This window comes from Corythoichthys intestinalis, chromosome 4 (assembly GCF_030265065.1).
Source record: "Corythoichthys intestinalis isolate RoL2023-P3 chromosome 4, ASM3026506v1, whole genome shotgun sequence".
Lineage (NCBI taxonomy): Eukaryota > Metazoa > Chordata > Actinopteri > Syngnathiformes > Syngnathidae > Corythoichthys > Corythoichthys intestinalis.
Genome location: NC_080398.1, coordinates 41,265,296 through 41,283,471, shown reverse-complemented (window position 1 = coordinate 41,283,471; position 18,176 = coordinate 41,265,296). Strand labels below are relative to the sequence as shown.

At 39.8% G+C, this 18,176-nt stretch overlaps 1 protein-coding gene across 2 annotated transcripts in view; it reads left to right on the top strand.

Annotated features, from left to right (window-relative positions):
• The window catches only part of LOC130914764 (autophagy protein 5-like), a 75,952-nt gene that overhangs the window by 54,881 nt on the left and 2,895 nt on the right, over window positions 1-18,176 (top strand). Inside the window, exon 8 of one of the 2 annotated variants that reach the window (XM_057834252.1) lies at window positions 7,336-13,317. The exons of the other annotated variant lie outside the window; for it this stretch is intronic. Within the exon in view, the coding sequence (XP_057690235.1) occupies window positions 7,336-7,475 (140 nt within the window). The 3' untranslated portion in view covers window positions 7,476-13,317. Of the gene's footprint in view, window positions 1-7,335; window positions 13,318-18,176 lie in introns of those variants that run through there. 2 annotated transcript variants of the gene reach the window in all.

Genomic DNA, 18,176 nt, shown 5'->3' with positions numbered 1-18,176 from the left:
CCAAAGTTAGCATAGAAAATGCCAATTTCCACTTTTTCGCCTGAGCACAGCCGGGTCAGACTGCCAGTGAGAATGTAAAAAAATGCCAGTTACATGAAAATGAAAGCATGCAGAAAATGGAATGGAAGATATAAGAAATAAGTGACTACAAATTGTATGAAATCAATTCGGAAAAAAAAAAGACAAAAATGTTGGCTGGAAAAAAGCCTACTAGAACATCACAACTTAGTTTGGATCGCAGAAAAAAAAAATCACAACAGAATCACTAATTATAGGTAGTCCCCGGGTTATGAACGAGTTCTGTTCCGACGCTGGCGACTTAACCCGAATTTCAGCGGAGTCGGAATTAACCCTTTAAAAAAAAGAAATTTCCAAAAAATCCAAAAGTGTTGTATTTTGTTTAATGGTGGAGGATACACTGCCCTCTGCTGGCCGCGTTGGGTCTGGCTGGACTGTCGTTCAATAATGCTTCCATACAGGAGCACTCAGACGTCTCACGTGGATAAAGGATAGACTAGACTCAGACTAGATGGACGTTTGAATACGTCGAGTGTTTTATTGTTAAAATGTGTGTCGTTTTGGAACATACGTGTACATATGCTTGTTACAGCTTTACAAATTGTCAAAAGTGAAGTAAAAAGCTTCAAAAAGCACAATTACTGTTTTTGCTGTCTGTCAATCTGAACAACTTCACATTTAGTGAGGACAGAACAAGTCATGTTTATAAAGTACAGTAAATAAGATACGGTGAGGCAGGGGTTTTCAACCCAGTCCTCAAGGCACACTGTGGGTCCTGGTTTTTGTTCCAGCCGATCCAGCAGAGACAGTTGAACCAATGAGGCTTCTGCTAAAACAAGCCACACCTGACTGCAATCAACTGATTGCACTTGTAAAACACCAGATTGGGGAAAAAGTGTTGTCATCTTGTTTGGTAAGAATGAAATCCTGCACCCACAGTGTGCCTTAGTGGAATAGGTTGGGAACCCCTGCGGTGAGGTACGATAATGTAATAGTTATGCGACTGAAAAAAAAAAAAAGATTGGAGACAAAATGGCGGACGGACTTCGGCGTCCTAAAGTCGAAATCGCGTAAGTCGAGTACGTCGTAACTAAGCCAGTCGCGATATGCAATAAGTCAAATTATCGCACGGTAAATAAAAATAAGGGCGGTAATTTCAGTAATCACAGCGTGCGTGTTTGCATACATATGTGGTGCGTCCCCTCTTACCATCGCTGAGGGCCGGTTGATAGGAGCGTGGGTGGCCTGGGGGACCACTCTGGATTCCAGGGGGGTGACAATGGCTCCTTTGCGCGAGGAGGGATGGACTGTGCTGGCCTCCCCACACCCGCCTTCCCTCCCTGGGCTGGCTGGGTTCGGGGCCGTGGCCCTGGGTTGGCGCCTGCGCGGCATCTCCCCTCGTCTGCATGGCTGTTGCGTGTTTGTTGGGGCTCACGTGCGGCTGGTGTAATTGGGCGCGCTTGGGTGGGGGGTCCCGGTGCTGGGATTGCCGATGGGGTGGTGTAGGGTCGGTTGCCAATGGGCTTACACTCACAAAGGATTCACACAATTACTGGGTTCTAGATCACAGAGCTGATTTGTGTACAGGCTACCCCTCCCAATCACTTAGCCTATAGACTTCCCCACCCCCCTCCACATGGTGTCAACCGGAAATACATCTAGCTGACGATGGCACCAACATATTAATAGTTAGTGTAGGCGTTCACTGTATTTCTTGTTGTTGTTAGTGTTTCTTTTCTTTCTTTTCTTGTGTTTCTTCTGTTCTCCCATAACCCCTTCCTGTTCGCTGCTTTGTCACAATAAACGAGGTATGTTGAATGATCACAATGGGAGTATGTCATACTCTCAATGTGAAACAATAAAACTGTTCAGACCAACCGGACACTTAGATTTCCATTCTCCGTGTCAAAAAAAAAAAAAAAGCAGTTAAAAGGGGACACATCAAACATGAAAACTCGCTGAATTAAAGAATTTGCAAGCGAAACGAACAAAAGAAAAAAGATACATTACTGATAAAACATGTATGACGAAAGAAAAGTGCATTTAAAATTTTTTTTTTTTTAACTGGGTGAAAAGCTTACGGTTAGTGGCTTAACAAATGTCATTCCAGTGAACATTTCAAAATAAAAGCATTTCATGTTCCGATTTCTGGAGGCAATCGCATGTACTTCAGATATTACACTAAGAATAAATTTAAGATTATGAAAAATCTGATTGGCAATAATAATATGAAGTAATAAATGATAATAATTTGGCTTCAAATTTGTTGCATGCACACTTTTCAGGACAAGATGACAGTCATTTTGGATCAAATTAACAGTTTTAATGTGTTCTATTTTTTATTTATATATGATTATATTCGTATTAGGGCTGTCAAACGATTAAAATTTTTAATCGAGTTAATTACAGGTTAAAAATTAATCGTAATTAATCGCAATTAATCGCAATTCAAACCATCTATAAAATATGCCATATTTTTCTGTAAATTATATATATATATATATATTCTGTAAAATGTTGGAATGGAAAGATAAGACACAAGATGGAAATATACATTCAACATACGGTACATAAGGACTGTATTTGTTTATTATGACAATAAATCAACAAGATGGCATTAACATTAACATTCTGTTAAAGTGATCCATGGATAGAAAGACTTGTAGTTCTTAAAAGATAAATGTTAGTACAAGTTATAGAAATTTTATATTAAAACCCCTCTTAATGTTTTCGTTTTAATAACATTTGTAAAATTTTCAATCAAAAAATAAACTAGTAGCCAGCCATTGTTGATGTCAATAATTACTTACACAATGCTCATGGGTGCTGAAGCCTATAAAATCAGTCGCACGCAAGCGCCAGCAGAGGGCGGCAAAACTCCATGAAACACAATTAACAAGTGGGCATTTCACTCTACTGTCATTTAAATGTCTGAGCGGGAAATCTGCGTTAATTGCGTCAAATATTTTAACGTCATTAATTTAAAAAATTAATTACCGCCCGTTAACGCGATAATTTTGACAGCCCTAATTTATATATAATATTTTATTTATACATTTTAATAATAGTTGATGTTTTATTTAAGAATAACAATTTATTGCATTTCAATAAGTGATTTATTAGGATGTCTTGTCACTATATTTGTGGTTAAATAGGTTAAAAAAACAGGTCATAATATCGCATATCGCAATAATTTATGAGACAATATGTCGCCTACTAAAATTTGTTATCGCGACAGTCCTGGTCGTAAACCCGGGGACTACCTGTAGTTATCAATATCATTGCATAACCCTTATACGGCATATGTGAAAGGAAAAAACAGGGGGGCTTTCCAGTCAGCTGTTCCCAACATGCAACTGGAAAAACTACCCCTCGCGCCAGGTGTGTTGTTGATAAAGCTTTTACCCACGCATGAGACATCCGAAACGATTCTTGTAAGCTTTTTTCCCTCCCGTCTTAGCACATGTCCATATTTTGTGTGTGTTTGATGGGAAAAAAGCAAAGGAAATCCCCCTCATGGCGTTGCCCTCCCTTTTCCCAAATGGGAGTTAATTAAAATCCTTAGTCAAACTATGTGTTTGTCTTGAGTGGGAGTGGCCCACAGAGATTTTCCCCATCTCTCATTCATAGAACAGACTCCACCCACTTGCAAGTCTGTATGCGTGTGTGAGAAAAGTGCGTCTGATAGGGTCTGAGTTGTAATCATCTGATCGGAGTTGGTGATACCTGCGTCATGGTCACTGACCCTCATATAAACTGGAAAGTTTGACGTCAGAAGAATGAATTGGACGATTGCTTCCAATCCCTCCCAGTCGAGACGAATTGGACGTCTATCACCATCAAACGCACCAATTGAGTTCAAACAAAATGAGAGGCCTTTAAAGAGTTATCATATAGCAATGCATATGAGCTGAGCAGCACACACACACACCCGCGCAAATGCCACCACGTCATATCAGGAGGGCGTCGTCACCAAAGTACCACCCGAAACTCGCTCACTCTCCAAACTCGCCGCTTCGTTCCGAGTCGCACGATTCCGACTCCGTGTTTCTCAACGGTCCATCGGTTGTCATTAGCTTCATTAGCATGCCGAGTTCGTTAGTGTGAAACCGCGAACTGTCAAAGTGAAAGTTCAGCTCATCAACTGGTCTGAACATGTCCAGCGTCCTTCCAGTCATTTCTGGATGTTTTCGCCTCTTCAAGTAATATTTGCGAGAACTACAAAGTGAATGTGATGAAAGCTTTCAAAGGTTTTTTTGAAAGCAGTGTAAAGTAAATTCCAGACTACATCAGCACTACCTAAATTTGATCAAATTTGAGAAAAAATATACAGTGCCCTCCATAATTATTGGCACCCCTGGTTAAGATGTGTTTTTTTTTAGCTTCTAATATTTTTTTTAATTCAAATAACATGGGACCTTAATGGAAAAAAAGAGAAAAATCCAACCTTCGATACAAGTGCATTTATTCAGTGGGGAAAAAATCCCACATAAAGAAATAATTATTTGACATCAATTAATGTGTGTCACAATTATTAGCACCCCTGGTGTTAATACTTTGTACAACTTACTTAATACTTTTGCCAACAAAACAGCACCTAATCTTCTATAATGTTTCACAAGCTTGATTTTGTGTTTGGGGAATCATTTCTGTGTAGATTTGGCCATATGTTTTGGGTCATTGTCTTGCTGAAAGACCCAGTGACGACCCATCTTCAGCTTTCGGGCAGAGGGCAACAGATTTTGATTTAAAATGTCCTGGTATTTCAAAGCATTCATGATGCCATGCACCCTAACAAGGTTCCCAGGGTCTTTGGAAGCGAAACAACCCAACAGCATTACTGACCCACCCTCATACTTCACAGTGGGTATGAGGTGCTTTTCAGCATGCGCATCTTTCGTAGCACGCCAGACCCACTTAGAGTGTTATGTTGCCAAAAAGCTCAATCTTGGTCTCATCTGACCAAAGCACACGGTCCCAGGCTTCAACTACTCTCAAACACTCTAAGTGGGTCATTTATTTCTGACCTGTATTTGTTTTTAAATATAGTTTTATTTTTCAGTGTTTTTATGACTTTAGGATTATCAAAATTTTCTCGGCTTTTTTTTCCAATATAATTATTTATATTTTTGTATCTTATGTATTCCTCCAATACTTGAGGGAAATGTGTTCTATTTAAGATAAGGCATCAAGGGGGTAAATATGGGTAATAACAGTATTTTAACATCCGCTTAACATCTTTCTATGCAAAAATAAAAAACAAACAAACAAAAAAAACAGGTGCAGCGCATGTATAGTACCCTCCATAATTATTGGCACCCCTGATTAAGATGTGTTCCTCCCATGGCCATCTCAGTCCCCAGACCTCAACCCCATTGAAAACCTGTGGGGTGAGCTGAGGAGGAGAGTACAGAGGAGAGAACCCAGGTCTCTGGATGATTTAGAGAGATTCTGCAAAGAAGAATGGCTTTCTGTCTTTTCCCATCTTGTGAAACATTATAGGAAAAGATTAGGTGCTGTTTTGTTGGCAAAAGGGGGTTGTACAAAGTATTAACACCAGGGGTGCTAATAATTGTGACACACATTATTTGATGTCAAATAATTATTTCTTTATTTGGGATTTTTTCCCCACTGAATAAATGCACTTGTATTGAAGGTTGGATTTTTCTCTTTTTTCTATTAAGGTCCCATATTATTTAGGAAAAAAAAAATATTAGAAGCTAAAAAACACATAACTATTATAAATCCAAAAATTATGGAGGGCAGTACCTGTCAACCCGAGGCCGTTGGCAATCTTATAAATAGTGACTAATGCGCTTACAAATTGGTGACTAATCATACGTTTTATATAGCGTGCAATATGAAACAAAAATAAAACTCAATTTTCAAAATAATATGAATTTATTGGCAATATTGTGACATATAACCTGGTGCAATCAAGGAACAATCAATATCTTCAGCTACATCATGATTACTAAAATCTGACAATGAGTTTTGTTATAATTGTATGTAGCACTTTTGGCAATTTCATGTCTTTTGATGGCTGCACTTCAGCTCGCAATTCAGTTTGACTTGAAGGTAGTTCGTTACTGTGTCCAATTATAAATGGAAAAACGTCAATTGATAAAATTAACTTTCCGATGCAATCTTTAAGTTGGGGAACATTTCATTTGCTAATTCTGAGAAGTGATCAGCAATGGGTGGCAGACTAAAATTGGCAGAATAAAATCACCGCTTTTGTCACTTTTCATTCTGCGGACTTCATCTTTATGACCAGTGTTATTAATCTTACTTTAAAAAAAGTAATTAATTACAGTTACAAATTACTTCTCCCAAAAAGTAATTGAGTGAGTAACTCAGTTACCTGAATGTAATAGTAATTAGTTACTTGGCAAAGTAACTGGTGTTACCTTTCATGAAACATAGCGTCCTTTGCTATGTCTGGAAGTCATTTAATGTTGTGAATCAACTGTTAAAGTTGTTAAAATTGCTCCCGTTTTTGCATTAGTTTCCTTCTGTCTACTTTCGACAAGGGAAAGTTTTAAAACTGTTTTATCATTTCAAGATAGATTCAAGTCAAGATTTTACCGATTTAGGAGTATTTTAGATAAAAAGTTACTTAGGTTCGCAAGGAAAGTTTACTACAACAGAGCCTTTCTGAGAAGTCTATTGCTTTAAAATGGCTGCTGTTTACTAACGCCGCAGAGTCTGTCATTTCGCATGTAGTTCCATATGCATGTGATATCTAGTGTTGCATGAAGTGGGTGTACATTGTAGGCTGTCGGCTACAGTCAGGAAATATTGGCGCCACCTAGCCTAGCATTGCGTTTACAACAGCGTCACAACACTCTTCCCTCCTTCCCACTCCAGCTCTTCTCTCACAGTCAAGAAATATTGGCACCACCTAGCCTAACATTGCGTTTGCAACGGCGTCACAACCCTCTTCCCTCCTTCCCACTCCCGCTCTACTCTCTCCGTGTCTCTGACTTTTCTCGCGTCATTCAACCAACATAGTACCACACATTGTCTCGTTGCCGAAACAGTGTCAAAATCCGAACGGAGAAAAAAAAACGTAATGCACGAAAAACGTACAGATTTTGACGGTACGGCGTACACATTAAAAATTCAGTGCTCACTTGTACAAATTAAGCCGAAACCGTACAACTTGACAAGTATGATAATATCGCACCCCAAATCATCAGTGGCATCCCAAATTCTAACACCCTCTTAAAATTGCAGTTACCCCTGTCATTAGCGGACCATTTCCGACAACGCATTTCCGTTCCACTCAATTCTCTGTGTACGTGTGTACTGCAGGTGAGCCAGCGAAGCGATACCAGGTCGTGATCCACGGCATCGAGCCGCTGCTGGAGACGCCGCTGCAGTGGCTTAGCGAGCACCTGAGTCACCCGGACAATTTTCTGCACATCTGCGTGGTGCCGGCGCCTTCCGACTGAAGCGTCGGAACCTCCGCTTTTGCCACGGCAACGGACCATTCAAACTCTTTAAGAAAGCGTGGGATGGAAAGCTCTTCGGCCGATCTAGACGTCGCCTAGGTGACCGCGGTTGTCCGCCATTTTGAGTGTTGAGCATTCGGTATCCAGCTTCAAATACTACTCACTAGTGTGGCAATTCAGTATGGAGGACCAAAGCTGCCAAAATACAAACTAAATGAATAAATAAATAGTAAAAATACAACAAGAAGAAGGAAATGTGGTTCAAAGATTAAAAATAAACATTGAAATCAATTCACTTTCATATAGACGTTACAAATATATTTCACATGACTCTAGGAATGATCCAATTCAGACCCGTTTCATGGGTGGAACCTTCAAATAATCTACAGCTGCTGACTGGAGCACGGCTATTCTCGTCACTCTCGCGAAAACGTTTCCCGTCAAACAAGCATTGAAGCTACAGTATGTTCACAACGCAGGCTGAATGACCGTAATTCCAATGAACTGGTTGCTTGCCATTGTATGAAAGATGTCCAACTCACTTAAACTGGGAGTGTGTTTGCTCATTTTTCAGTGCCATTGATGATGCTAGACGTCCGATCCATTTTGACTGGAGGGGGCAAATGAACGAATGTTGATCGGATGTCTAGCAATGTCAATGGCAACCAGTCAGTTAACTTATTTGGCCCAAAAATATAGCGGTCTAGGCAATGAGAGATTATGGAGAGAGGCTAAGTACCGCAGGTCTTAATGCACAAATCTGTTTTTTTTTTTCGTGGTTTCTTCCTCGAGTGAGGCATTACCTTGATGGTCTGAATGCGACACGTCGCATAGAAGTGGACCATTTCAAGTCCAATCTGGGCCACATTTTTCCAAATGTGGCGGCGGTATGAACTCTGAAGTCTCCCGAATGGGAATTCATGCAGCAATTACAACGGCAAAGAGAAAGAGTCAGGGAGGACGGCATAGATGGACCTGTGCATTAACATTAGCGCCTAGCTTGAACACTGCTTTTAGGGAGGAGGCGGGCTTGACCACGGTCAGTGTTGTTTTTGGTAGCCCTTTTAATTTTCGTCTTGGTCTTTTGGACGATAATGCTTAGTCATATTTTGGTCATCTTAAAATGTGTTTGTCTTCATCTGATATCTGGACCTGATACTGATGACGCCAGTGCACGCGGACAGTCCGACAGTGTATGAAAACATGTTTTCAAGTAGCAACCTAATAGTTGCGTGAAGCAACAGCTCTACTTCCGCGTCAATCCACACGAAATGACTGCCTGATGCGCTTTGCCATTTCATTATTTGACCAGGACGAAAGAAAAAACTGCAGAAGGGTTACACGCAGGAATCAAGTTTTGTTGGTGCTGCCACCTACACTTTTGGAATGCATACTACATTGGCCAGTGTTGTTTTTGGTAGCCCTTTTAATTTTCGTCTTAGTCTTTCAGACGATAATGCTTAGTCATATTTTAATCACCTCTAAATGTGTTTGTCTTCATCTAGTTTTTGTTGACAAAAACGCAAGAGTAATTTCGTTTAGTTTTAGTTGACGTTTAATAAAAATGTTTTCGTCTGTAAAATTTAAAAATTTATTCCAAAATTGATAATTAAAACAAAGGTTTACAACTATTTCAAATGAACATTGATAGACGAGCACATAGAGCATCTAGAACAGTGGTTCTTGACCTGGATTTGTTCGAACCCCAGGGGTTCGGTGAGTAAGTCTAACGGGTTGGGGGAGGTAATGAAATGCAGGGCCCTATTTTCATACGCTGATTAAATCTAGGCATAGTGGCTTTTTAAACCAGGTTTTGGCCTGGTTTGCTCCCAATTTACAGGTCTAATCCATTTCTTCTAACTGCTCGTCCCCCGATCTGATGAGAGGAGGAACTGGTTTGCTCAGTGGAAGGTTGACTCACACTTGGTATGAGGGAATACAACAGACCAATGGTCAGCATGGTCTCAAATCTTGACCTATTTCTAAAAAAAGCTGTCAAAATGAGTAGAAATTTGGATGGGAATTTGCTAAATTAACAGCTCGCTAGCTTAGATATGTTTGTTTTGAATTTGAAAAAAAAAAAAGCTTTCTCATTTTGAATGGTAAATCCACATGTGAAACTTGTGGGGTTCGGTACCTTTAGCAACGTTAAGAACCACTGATCTAGAAGGACAACGCCAACTTGGTGAAACAATACATTATTTTCAATAAATTGTAGCCACCTCGTAGCCAAGAACTGTATATTTAAAAAAAAAAAAAAAAAAAAGCTCTACGTTAGAATTAGCACAATGCTAACCCTAACAGCAAGCGTCCTCTAATTTTCGGACAACTTTTTTTTTTTTTTTAGGATTAAGCATTAGCCTAATGCTAACGCGAATGCTGTGCTCATGCTACGAGTTACATTTAGTGTGTGCTAATCATTCAGCAGCGATCTTTAAGGGCTAAAGAAACATTGCAAATTCTCTCTGGCCAAGAAAATGAATCATGCGATGTGTGCAAGCCTGCATGATGTAGACTGGAGACAACACATTGGTGAGTCGGGAAGAAGGGAGTGGGGGGGCATCATGTCATGAGTGACACAACCAGAGACTGCTACGATGCAGGCTAACTACACATAAAATGTCACACATTGTGAACAAGTGACGGAAACTATTGCGCATTTTCGTGTCGTTGTCGTCCCGTCAGACGAAAACCGGCAGCCTTCTCGGTATGTTTTTGTCCCTCAAAACATCGTTATCGTCATAAAAAAAGTGTTTGTTGACAAAATATTTTCGTGATCGTCATTGTTGACAAAACAATACTGACCACAGTCAAAAAAGGATAAGCCTGAGAATGTTTGGTTTTCTTTCTGTGCACCAAATGAGCAATATTTCAATATTTCTTACATGGCCAAGAGTTGGGGAAAACTCAATGTATTTGTGTGCGTTATGCACGTACACTGCATGCATGGGTTCAATTAATGCATAGAAACTTTTAATGTGAGATTATTTATGTCTGGTATTTGTGTCCTCTTTTTGGAAATCAAAATATGGTCACCCGAGAATAACGTAGGGCCAGCATGTGTAGTCATTTGTTTTGATGCTTCTGCACATGCTAATATCGTATTGGCCCGAATATAAGACGGCCGTGATTGTAAGACGACCCCCTCCTTTTCAAGACTCAAGTTTGAAAAAAGGCTTTTTGAACACCAAATTATTTTTTAAACAGAAAATAATTACAGTACATCTTAAACGAATGATTATAACAATATATTTGAGAGAAAAAGCATGTTATTCTGGCTCATTCAAATCTTAATATCTGAACATTTAAATGTGTAAACTAAAGTGCAATCACATTTGTAAATGAATGGCTTCTGGTTTTTGAAAAGAACCGTAATTTCCCGAATATAAGGCGCATCCGTGTATAATGCGTACCCCAAATTTACTTAAATTATTGTACCCGTTTATAACGCGCACCCTAATTTTAGCACCAATAAATAGAAGAATACAAGAAAACAGAGGTCGTGTACAGATGCAGAAATTTCATTTTACTGACTGGTGAAACACAGCACAAGCATAGCACATTGGTAGTTCAAAACATTTCCATAAACTGACAATATTTACGGTAATAATATGATTTGACAACTTCCCCAACTTACCAAAATCTAGGAGAAAACAAAACAGATGTGACTTTTCTTTTAAAGGCTGCTGTATAACTTGCTTGTTTCATCATGATGAATAAATGTTTCTTCCATGGATTGATATGGTAAAATGAAAGTGAGAACGTAAGTCGGAAATCCGAGAGAGCTCATCGCTGTCGACATGACAGTAACAATAGGAACTATTGTTATTTGGGTTTGAGTTTTCCGACGGACAGATATAGTTGACGGACACAAAGTCTGTGTGCTTACGTTTGTTATGGTCCGAGTTGCTGAGCTGCAATAAACGTTGACTCAAATGAGTTCAAGAAACTAAATTCTGTGCTTTATAAAGAGTGAAAAAAGCAGAATTTAACAAACGAAATCATTCGGCCGATTAGAGTGAAGTATTACCGAAACAAAATGGTGGCGTCACGTACCGTAATGGTCGGCAACGGGTCGCCGCATACGTTTCTTCAACACAATGTGGCCGTGTGTGTCAATAAAAAAAAAATCTGTTTGTATATATTTGTAATATATATACAGTATATTTCTGTCTCCATCCATGTACCCGTTTATAATGCGCCATGATTTTACGAGTTGATTTTGGGGGGAAAAAGTGTGCGTTATATTCGGGAAATTACGGTAAATAAACCAATCTATTGTAATAAAACAACAAAATTGCAATAACTGCATTAACCATCAAAGTGAGGTCTAACTGTAACTGTAGTCTTGAAACAAATCTGAATAAGGAAAAACTGCAATAAAATAATGCAAACTGGTTAAACTTGAGAGTAGCTGAGATCTATCATGACAGAACATTGCTCCTCAAGTTCAGCATTCGCTTCAGTGATATCTGGCGCCATCTAGCGTCGTGAATGGTTATAATGTCTAGGCCCCGAATATAAGACGACTCCCACTTTTTCAGTCTTATTTCAATGCAAAAAAACACCGTCTTATATTTCGGCCAATACGGTACTTGAACGGGCTAAATGGAAAAAGGCAGTCTGAACGGGCACGCCCCCCCCAAAAAAAATGATATGAAAAAAAATCGGAATTGCGTATCAACACCTGCGGTCTGAACCTAGCCTTATTGACATGAATGTGGCCAGTGAACCAAACTGAGTTTGACACCCTTGACTTGAAACATGCGCCTGCAATGGCTTGTCTGCTTAGCAATCACAGCTAAGGGGGCGGAGCATTTTTTGAAAGATCACTCTCTATCAATGGCAGAGAATAAGTTAAAAATAACCACAAAAACAATGGTTATGCCACTTCATTTTGTGTGGCAGCAATTTCCTCATCCGTCATGCCTGGCACTTGATAGGTTTACGACCACTAACCCAATTTTATTTCTGCATTCTGTTGTTGTTGTTTGTCCTTCACATGTTCCTTGGCTCGACCGCAGTCAAAGGCCTGAACAATAAAGGACTGCTTTGTTTGTGTGGCCGTCTCGTTTTGGTTTCTTTCATGTGGCGGCGTCACGCCTCAATTTCGCCGCCGTTCTTCTATATTTCTTTCGACATATTTTCCTATATCTCGCGAAACGGTCCTTCTGTTCCAACACGCTCGCTTTGAAGCGTCGTCTTCTTCTGGCGGCCCCTCCTCCGCCTTCATCTCGCCACTTTAATTACCTGCTGTACCCCCCCAGCCCTACAACTCATTTGTACCCCCTCCTTGCTAATGAGAGCACTAAAGTGTCTTGTCAGAGCAGCCTCTGGCTGCTTCGCTACACTCTCATGACTGTGTACATAATTACAGACGGCGGTTATGGCCCCCTGCAGGTGTGTGTGTTCGTGTAATTCAACCTCAGCCAAATAGTTTGGTACGGTACTTAGGAGAGTTTTCACATACGTATTCTGGACCTGATTTGAGCGTTTCAAATCATTTGCTGCCATTGACAGCTGGTGATGTCCCGATCTTATACTCAGTATCGACGCCAGATTCAGCTATTTTTGGAGGAGTTGACAGTATCGTATTTGCTCACAATATCAGATCCGATCCAGTAGTTACAGTGGGGCAAATACCGCAATTTTCGGACTATAAGCCGCTACTTTTTTCCTTCAATTTGATACCTGTGGCTTATAGTCCAGTGCTGCTTATTTGTTGTTTTTTTAGGTAACACTTTATTTGACAGCGGTGTCATAAGACTGTCATAAGATCATCAAAATTATGACATGACACTATCATGGACACTACTGAATAGAGCTGGGAATCTTTGGGCACCTAACGATTCGATTACGATTACGATTCAGAGGCTCCGATTTGATTATAAAACGATTATTGATGCACCCCCCCTCCTTTTTTTTCTCTTTTTTTTTTTTTTTTTTTTTTTTTTTAATGTTTTGTACATTCGTTCCAAAATTGTTCAAAAATACTCTCAGGCTAAACCACACCACTATTTCAGTATCAAGTTAACATATAGCAGTAAACAAATATACAAAAATAACATTAAATAAAAAACTCCAGTCCCCATTCTGTATCAGCAGCTTTAAACTACATTCAATTAATTTAATGTTGTGAATCAACCATTAAATTTGTTAAAATTGCTCCCGTTATTCCATAATTTCCCTTTTGTCTACTTTCGACATGTGAAAGTTTTAAAGCTATTTTAAAGATAGATTCAAGTCAATATTTTACCGATTTAGGAGTATTTTAGATAAAAAGTTAATTAGGTTTGCTTGGAAGGTTCGCTACAACAGCCTTGTAGGGAAGTGTACTGCTTTAAGATGGCGGCCGTTTATAACTCCGCATCTAGCTTTTTGTAGGTGTGCTGCTAACACTACCAAATCTATATTGCATCTAGTCCTGTATAAATGATATCCACCGTAACATTATATGGATGAACTTTGGAGCAGCTTTTCGGCAGCAGTCAGGTATGTTGTTGTGTTTTTTTATCTCGTTGCATGAGTTGAGCTAGAGCCGTGAGTTGAGCATTGGCATTACCTGAGGGGCCGGGTAATGGGAAGCATGATGTTTAGCTACTCTCGCTCCGTTCCGTCCCGTCCCGACGACCGCGCGGCACGCTGAGTGTTGTGTACTTCCGCTTTACTTCGCATATTTCAATAATCGGAATTTGGATGTTTGTGAATCGTTCTCGAATCTTCCACGGCCGAATCGCGAATAATCTAAGAATCGGAAATTTTGCACACCTCTACTACTGAATGCTTATGTCATTAAGTGTCATTTGGCAAATTACCGTAATTTCCCGAATATAAGACGCACCCGTGTATAACGCGCACCCCCAATTTACCTGCAAAATCTAGGGAAAATTCTTGTACCCGTGTATAACGCGCACCCTAATTTTAGCACCAATAAATACGGTAGAATACAAGAAAACAGCTCGTGTAGAAATACAGAAATGTCATTTTAATTTAACAAATTATAAACAGACATAACACAGCACAAGCATAGCACAGTGATAATTACCGTTCCGGTAGCGCAAAACATTACTGTAACAACCTTTAACAACTTCTCCAACTTAAGAGAACCCGTGAGAAAACAAAACAGCCATATCTGTATTATACATGAACATCTAAAGCATTCTTATAAGTGCTTTTCTGCCCCTACCAATTGCTTTTGCTGATGACTTTGCTTGTTCCAGCTGCTTTTTCATTCGTTTCCAATACCGCACACTCGATTCTCCGACGTCATACCGTCTTGCCGCTTCACGAATTCCAGCTTCCTCAGATACGGAAATTACTTTCCTTTAGAAGGCTACCGTGTAGCTTGCTCGTTTCATCATCATAAAATACCGCAAATGTATCTTCCTTAGAATTATACTGTAAAGTAAAAGTGACGACTGAAGTGGTAAAACGAAAGGAGCTCACGGAAGTCATTCGACCAATCAGAGTGAAGTATTACCAAAACAAACGGTGTATACGGTGTTTATATACCGTAATGGCAGCAACAGATCACCGTATGCGTTTTCTTCTGTGTCAATAAAGACAAAGTCTTAAAATATACATATTTATATGTATTTATTTCTGTCTCCATCTATATACCCGTGTATAATGCGCGCCCTCGATTTTACAAGTGGATTTGGGGAAAAAAAGTGCGCCTTATTTTCGGGAAATTACGGTATGTCACTCACTCAATTTTTGTCCATCTTGGATCTTTTCCATCCATTCAAAAGTGAGATCATTTGCCGGATAACACTTAATGACATCTGTTATAAGCATTCAGGACAGAGACATGTCATAATTATGATTATGTAATGACAGTCTTATGGCACCACTGTCAAATAAAATGTTAGCAAATACTATAACTAGCATTTGATGAAACAATTGGAACAGTAACTGAAGAAATATTTAGCACAGAACATGATTTTTGATTGTTATTAAATCTGTAGCGCTGCAATGCATGCTAAGAGGCATGTTGGATGACAGCAGGTGGCAGCAGAGGTTGACTGTCTCCTCCAAGGGAGCAATGATGGCCAAATGAAGCTTTTTGAAGCAATAAAGCTGTGCACTAATTGGTTCAAAGTTTAATGATGGTTCATTTGATCTTATGACAGTCGGTCGTATGATGCCGCTGTCAAATAAGGTTGTACCGGTTAATATCTTTTGGTGTAAATGATACAGTGAGGACAGGTGCGGCTTATAGTCCAGTGCGGCTTATCTATGAACACGTGCCGTTTTCGTGCCAAATTTGGTGGGCTGCGGCTTATAGTCAGGTGTGCCTTATAGTGCGAAAATTAGGGTTAAGTATTTAGTCAACCACTAATTGTGCAATTTCTCGCACTTGAAAATATTAGAGAGGCCTGTAATTGTCAACATGGGTAAACCTCAAACCATGACAAACAGAATGTGGAAGAAAAAAACAGAAAATCACATTGTTTGATTTGTAAAGAATTTATTTGCAAATCATGGTGGAAAATAAGTATTTGGTCAATACCAAAAGTTCATCTCAATACTTTGTTATGTACCCTTTGTTGGCAATAACGGAGGCCAAACGATTTCTGTAACTCTTAGCAAACTTTTCACACACTGTTGCTGGTATTTTGCCCCATTCCTCCATGCAGATCTCCTCTAGAGCAGTGATGTTTTGCGGCTGTCGTTGAAAACACTGACTTTAAACTCTCTCCTCACCCCGTGGCGTCAAAATGATAACAAGAACGGGGAGCAAAAATCCCAGAACCTCTTTGGGGGGGGGGGGGGGGAGACCTAGTTAATGACCTACAGAGAGCTGGGACCACAGTAACAAAGGCTACTATCAGCAACACAATGCGCCGCCAGGGACTCAAATCCTGCACTGTCAGACGTGTCCCCCTGCTGAAGAAAATACACGTCCAGGCCCGTGTGCGGTTCGCTCGAGAGCATTTTAATGATCCAGAAGAGGGAGAATGTTTTATGGTCAGATGAAACCAAAATAGAACTTTTTTGTGGAAACACAGGTTCTCTTGTTTGGAGGAAAAAGAATATTGAATTGCACCATACCCACTGTGAAGCATGGGGGTGGAAACATCCTGCTTTGGGGCTGTTTTTCTGCATCGAGACCAGGACGACTGATCTGTGTAAAGGAAAGAACGAACGGGGCCATGTATCGAGAGATTTTGAGTGAAAATCTCCTTCCATCAGCAAGGGCATTGAAGATGAGACTAGCTGGGTCTTTCAGCATGACAATGATCCCAAACACACAGCCAGGGCAGCAAAGGAGTGGCTTCGTAAGAAGCATTTCAAGGTCCTGGAGTGGCCTAGCCAGTCTCCAGATCTCAACCCCATAGAAAATCTGTGGAGGGAGTTGAAAGTCCGTGTTGCCCAACGACAGCCCCAAAACATCACTGCTCTAGAGGAGATCTGCATGAAGAAATGGGCAAAAATACCAGCAACAGTGTGTGAAAAGCTTGTGAAGACTTACAGAAAACGTTTGGCCTCCGTTATTGCCAACAAAGGGTGCATAACAAAGTATTCAGATGAACTTTCAAAATTACAGGCCTCTCTAATATTTTCAAGTGGGAGAACTTGCACAATTAGTGGTTGACTAAATACTTATTTGCCCCACTGTATGTGTTTTCAGTACCATCGTGCTTTTCGACTGCAGACTGAGATCTCTGAAAACATGTTACTTAGTGAGATACATGTAACAGTGTTGTGGTATTAGCAGTAGGCTGCAGGTGTAGATTATATAAGTACCGTAATTTCCCGAATATAACGCGCACTTTTTTCCCCCAAAATCAACTTGTAAACTCATGGTGCGCATTATAAACGGGTACATGGATGGAGACAGAAATATATATGTATTACATATATATATAAACCGATTTTTTTTTCATTGACACGGCCACGTTGTGTTGAAGAAACGTATGCGGCGACCCGTTGCCAACCATTACGGTACGTGACGTCACCGTTTTGTTTCGGTAATACTTCACTCTAATCGGCCGAATGATTTCCTCTGTGTTAAATTCTGTTTTTTTCACTCTTCATAAAGCACAGAATTTAGTTTCTTGAACTCATTTGAGTCGACGTTTATTGCAGCTCCGCAATTCGGACCATAACAAATGTAAGGACACACACTTCCTGTGTCCGTCAACTATATCGGTCTCTCGGGAAACTCAAACCCAAATAACAATAGTTCCTTTTGTTACTGTCGAGTTGACAGCTATGAGCTCTCACGGATTTCCGACTTACGTTCTCACTTTCATTTTACCGTATCAATCCATGGAAGAAACATTTATTCATCATGAGGAAACGAGCAAGTTATACAGCAGCCTTTAAAAGAAAAGTCACATCTGTTTTGTTTTCTCCTAGATTCTGGTAAGTTGGAGAAGTTGTCAAATCATATTATTACCGTAAATATTGTCAGTTTACGGTAATGTTTTGAACTACCAATGTGCTATGTTTGTGCTGTGTTTCACCAGTCAGTAAAATGACATCTCTGTATCTGTACTCAAGCTCTGTTTTCTTCTAAAATTAGGGTGCGCGTTATAAACGGGTGCGCCTTATATTCGGGAAATTACGGTAATTGATTAATCTATGGATGAACTTAACGTTTAATGCGTTTCAGAATAATTTTAGGAAATGTAAAACAAAGAAACAAAGAAATGTACTAGGCATGTGCCGGTATTAAATTTTGACGGTATGGTG